Below are 4,144 nucleotides of genomic sequence, written 5' to 3'. Positions count from 1 at the left end.
TGTGATGGTGAGGATGGTGATGGTGAGGGTGAGGGTGAGAGTGATGGTGATGATGGTGATGGTGAGGGTGATGGTGATGAGGGTGAGGGTGATGGTGATGAGGGTGAGGGTGATGGTGATGGTGATGAGGGTGAGGGTGGTGGTGGTGGTGATGGTGATGATGTGTTCAGCTCAGGGGGCACCAGGGGCTGTCCTAAGCCCCGCCTACACATCCTGCCTGACCCTTACAAGCCTTACACAGCAGGCCTCGTCATGATCTGGACTCTGGCAATTGAGCACAATGTGCCTTAGGCCAGAGGTGTGTCTGTGCCTGTGAAGTGGAGAAGGAAGTGGACCTGACCAGGGGTCAGAGCTCTTAGCTGGCCTGGATCTGCCAGCTCTTTAGAAATAAACCTGTGAGGACCTGGTACAGGGAGCGAACGCCTTCTTTGTAATTGCTGTGCCTACATAGTGCCCACTTTCTGGGCAAAGTTTACTATATACATAAAAAGAATACAATTTAGACAATCATACAATTCAGAAATTAGCATGATTTTGCATATGTCTGATTCAGCATTTTCTGTGCATTTAAATGTGTGTATGTATGTGTGTGTGCGTGTATATATATACACACACATTTTTTTAATGTTTTTTGAGAGAGTGGAAGGGAGAGGGATAGAAAGATAGAAACATTGATGAGAGAGAATCATTGATTAGCTGCCTCCTGCATACCCCTTACTAGGGATCCAGCCCACAACTTGGGCATGTGCCTTGACTGGGAATTGAACTGGTGACCTGGTTTGTGGCAACCACTGAGTCACACTAGCAGACATTTTTTTTCAATAGAAATTGCTGTTTTGTAACACATTTTAAAAGCATTTGGCATCGCTCACAATTAGTTACAGACTTATAAACATAGTTGCTCGAGTCCCAGGGTACACTGCACAATTGTACTGTAGATGAATTCTCACAGGTTGGCAGGAGATGGTAATTCTGTGGTTCCTTCCATATTTGAAGGTTATTGGGTGTTTTTTTTCCTAGCAAAAAATGTTCTTGTCACTACAATTCTTCGAGGGCTGACAAAGTTCATTCCTGGAGTTGCAAAAAGCAAATATGTGTGTCCCATGCTACACCGGTGTTCTGTGTCAACCCTGCCAAACAGCAGACTCAGGGCACTGAAGGCTGTGAGCCTGGCTGTGTGCCTCCGCTCTGACTGGTAGTGCACGCTAAGGTTTCTTTTCCGTGCAGAAGATTAGCAGGTGTAGAGCAGCATGAGAAAGGAAATAAAAGTGACCCATAATCTGAGTTTCTCTACCTGTCTTGGCCCCTTAAGCTGTTACAAATGTTCTAGAAGTAAGTGTGTACTGCTCAGCGCACGGTTTTTGGTTGTGGGCTTTGTGCCTAAGAGACTATTCTTATTCTTTGAGTATAAGATACTGTTCTTATTTTGTTGACTTAGAAACTTGGTTTTATAAAATTTTAATGATAAGAAAATGTGATAAATTGAGATTTAGAATGAACTTCACATAACTCTGTTTTTTTTAACAGGTTATTTGTGAAAGAAGCAAAACTAAATCTGTGGAACTGAAGGAACGAATTAGAGAATATCTAAAGGGTAAGGAGGGCCATCGGTGCTGGAGTGTGAGGCCCGTTGTTGGGCAGAACCGGACGGCGTCCCAGCCTGGCTGTGGGGAGTGAAGCCAGGGTTGCGGGTGAGCTCCACTTGGCAGCTCTCGTCATAGTGACTGTTTCCTGCACGCCCAGCTCGAGTTCCAGCTCTGTCTTCATATAACGCCTCCTTTGATGCCTGTTGTTCATGGCCTCACCCCTTACCCTCTGCAGGCCATCTGACCTTTCTCAGGTAGAAGCAGGTCGGAGAGGCGGTGCCTGAGCTCCCTGGCTGCTCAGTTGTTCGTCAGGAGCTCCCTGTCGTCCGTTTCTATGCCAGGCCCTGCCCCCCTTGGCCAGGCCGCTCCTCCCTTTGCTTCCCAGGTAGTCCTCACTTCTGAGGCCTGGCCGGCCCTGGTCTCCTCACTCTGGGCCCAGAGTGGGGTTGCCTGCTCAGCTTTTCAAGACGTGACCTGTAGGGAATTGGAAAGGGAGAAGCAAAAATGTACCTTCTTTTTAACATTTCTCTGCTGCCCGTGTAGGCTGATCCTGTCCATAGTCCTACCTCTCAGCCCTTCTCCCCTGAGGTGAGGCGTTGTTGGCACCCTCCTTCCTCCCTTTTACTTCCCAGCAGAGGAAGAATGTGGGCTCCTCAGGTGAGACTGGCACAAACTGGCCTCTTGCCAGGCCCTTCAGCTCCAGAGATGGGCAGCCTTTCATCGGGGATAGCACGGCACTGCTTGTGTGGCTTCTCACGCCCTGAGGTGAGGAGCCGTCTGAGCAGGTGGATCAGCCCCGGTGTCTCCCCAGGTCACTACTACGTGCCTCTCCTGAGGGCAGAGGACACGTCGTCCCCCGTGATCGGGGAGCTGTGGTCTCCAGACCAGATGGTCGAGACGGCTCACGTCAGCCATGGCGGAGGCAGCCCCAGAGACCCCGCTCTGATCCTGAGAGCCTTCGCAGGGCCCATGAGTCCAGCCAAGGTGAGCTGCTGTGGAAGCTTCTAGCACGAGCGCCTCGCTGCCCCAGCACAGCTCACACGGCTTCTCCTCGTAGGCGGAAGATTTTCGCAGGCTCTGGAAAACCCCGCCCCGGGAGAAAGCAGGCTTCTTCCACAGGGTCAGGAAGTCGGACCCAGAAAGAGGCATGGAGAGAGCGGGCAGGTAGGAAGGTCGCAGGAGGGACAGCTGGGTGGGGAAGTCCTGTGTCTCGCACGGTGTGCTTGTGCTGACGGGGGAGCGGGGACATCTGCCTGGAGAGCCAGAGTTCCCAGGAGACCTTTCTGGAGCTCTGGTTCCTTGCACACCTTGTACATGCCGCAGTCCCTCCCCAAGGGGACAGTCCTGCCGCCTCTGTCTGGGGTGGTAGCGTTTGGAGTGAGGTGCCCGACAATGGGTGCTTCCTTGGCAGTGAGGGAGAAAATAGAACACAAGACTCAGGTAACTAGAAACTAGAAGTCATAATCGGGGAGCCAAATTACAGTGTAATCAAATAAAGTGTCAGTGAATTTTTTAAAAAGCATTAGAGCTTTTTTACAAAATCTGTGCCCAGTTTCAGGTATATAGCTAGAACTTCTAAATTGTATATGCCTGGCCAAAACCAGAATCCTATCCAACTTTTCGTCACTGTTTTATTAAAACTAAAAGTTGGTCTGTTTTTGCTGTTTTGCCTTTTATCTCTAGGGTGTGTTGTGCAGGTGTGTTCTGGTTGTGGGGTTCTTCCTTAACTGGCTCTTTGCTGTGTGAGCAGCTCTGGGAGTGTTTTCTCTGGTTGCACAGCTCTCCCTGTGCTCTGTTCCCACAGGCAGCTGGCTCACGAGCTGGGGTACCCCTGGGTCGAGTACTGGGACTTTCTGGGCTGTTTTGCTGACCTGTCTTCTCAGGAGGGCCTGCAGAAGCTGGAGGATTACCTTGCACAGCAGGAAGTGGGCAGAAAGGCCCAGCAAGACCTAGGAGAAAACGAGGCTTCTGCCTTGGGTAAGGACTTGAGGGCATCCCTGAGCTCACAGGACCTGGGCCCTGTCTGTGGCCCCGACTAAGAGCACGTCCCTGCGGATGCGGGAGCGCCTGTGGCTCCTCTGCCCGTCAGGCTCTCAGTGCCCTGGGTTCGGCAGATCAGCCCGCCCCTCCCTGTGGCTGCTTTCGGGTTTGGCTTCCTTCTCATTTTCCTGGAGGCTGTTTCAGTTTGCTCACCCTGCTTGTCCTTTCCCTGGAGCAGGTGGGTGGTTTGGTCTTGTGTCTGAGGAGGAGGCTTTGATGAGAGAGGGGTTGGTCTGTGCTGGGCCGCGTGCCTGTCATGCGGGCTGTTACCGCACCTGAGGAGCCACGTTGTCTCCCTCACAGGCTGTCGTGGGAAGTGCAGCAATTGCATCTCTGTGGGGGCCTTTCTCGATGAAGACGATGACATGAGCTTGGAAGAGATTAAGAATCGGCAGAACACAGCTCGAAACAACAGCCAGCCCACAGCCAGGGCTTCCAGAGACTCGGGCTGCGACATCCTTCCCTTGGAGCAGAGGACGAACCTTATAGAAGACGAGGCGTGGCCCTGCCACAGCAGC

General features: G+C 51.9%; 1 protein-coding gene across 1 annotated transcript in view; it reads left to right on the top strand.

Annotated features, from left to right (window-relative positions):
- Positions 1-4,144, top strand: part of ANKLE2 (ankyrin repeat and LEM domain containing 2) — a 13,145-nt gene that overhangs the window by 5,950 nt on the left and 3,051 nt on the right. Inside the window, exons 6-10 of the mRNA XM_006768761.2 lie at positions 1,528-1,594; positions 2,398-2,570; positions 2,644-2,750; positions 3,391-3,563; positions 3,930-4,144. Of these exons, the coding sequence (XP_006768824.1) occupies positions 1,528-1,594; positions 2,398-2,570; positions 2,644-2,750; positions 3,391-3,563; positions 3,930-4,144 (735 nt within the window). The remainder of the gene's footprint in view (positions 1-1,527; positions 1,595-2,397; positions 2,571-2,643; positions 2,751-3,390; positions 3,564-3,929) is intronic.

This window comes from Myotis davidii, unplaced genomic scaffold, assembly GCF_000327345.1.
Source record: "Myotis davidii unplaced genomic scaffold, ASM32734v1 scaffold43, whole genome shotgun sequence".
Taxonomy (NCBI): Eukaryota; Metazoa; Chordata; class Mammalia; order Chiroptera; family Vespertilionidae; genus Myotis; species Myotis davidii.
Note: the sequence above shows the minus strand (reverse complement) of the source record. Positions and strands in the feature narration are given on the sequence as shown.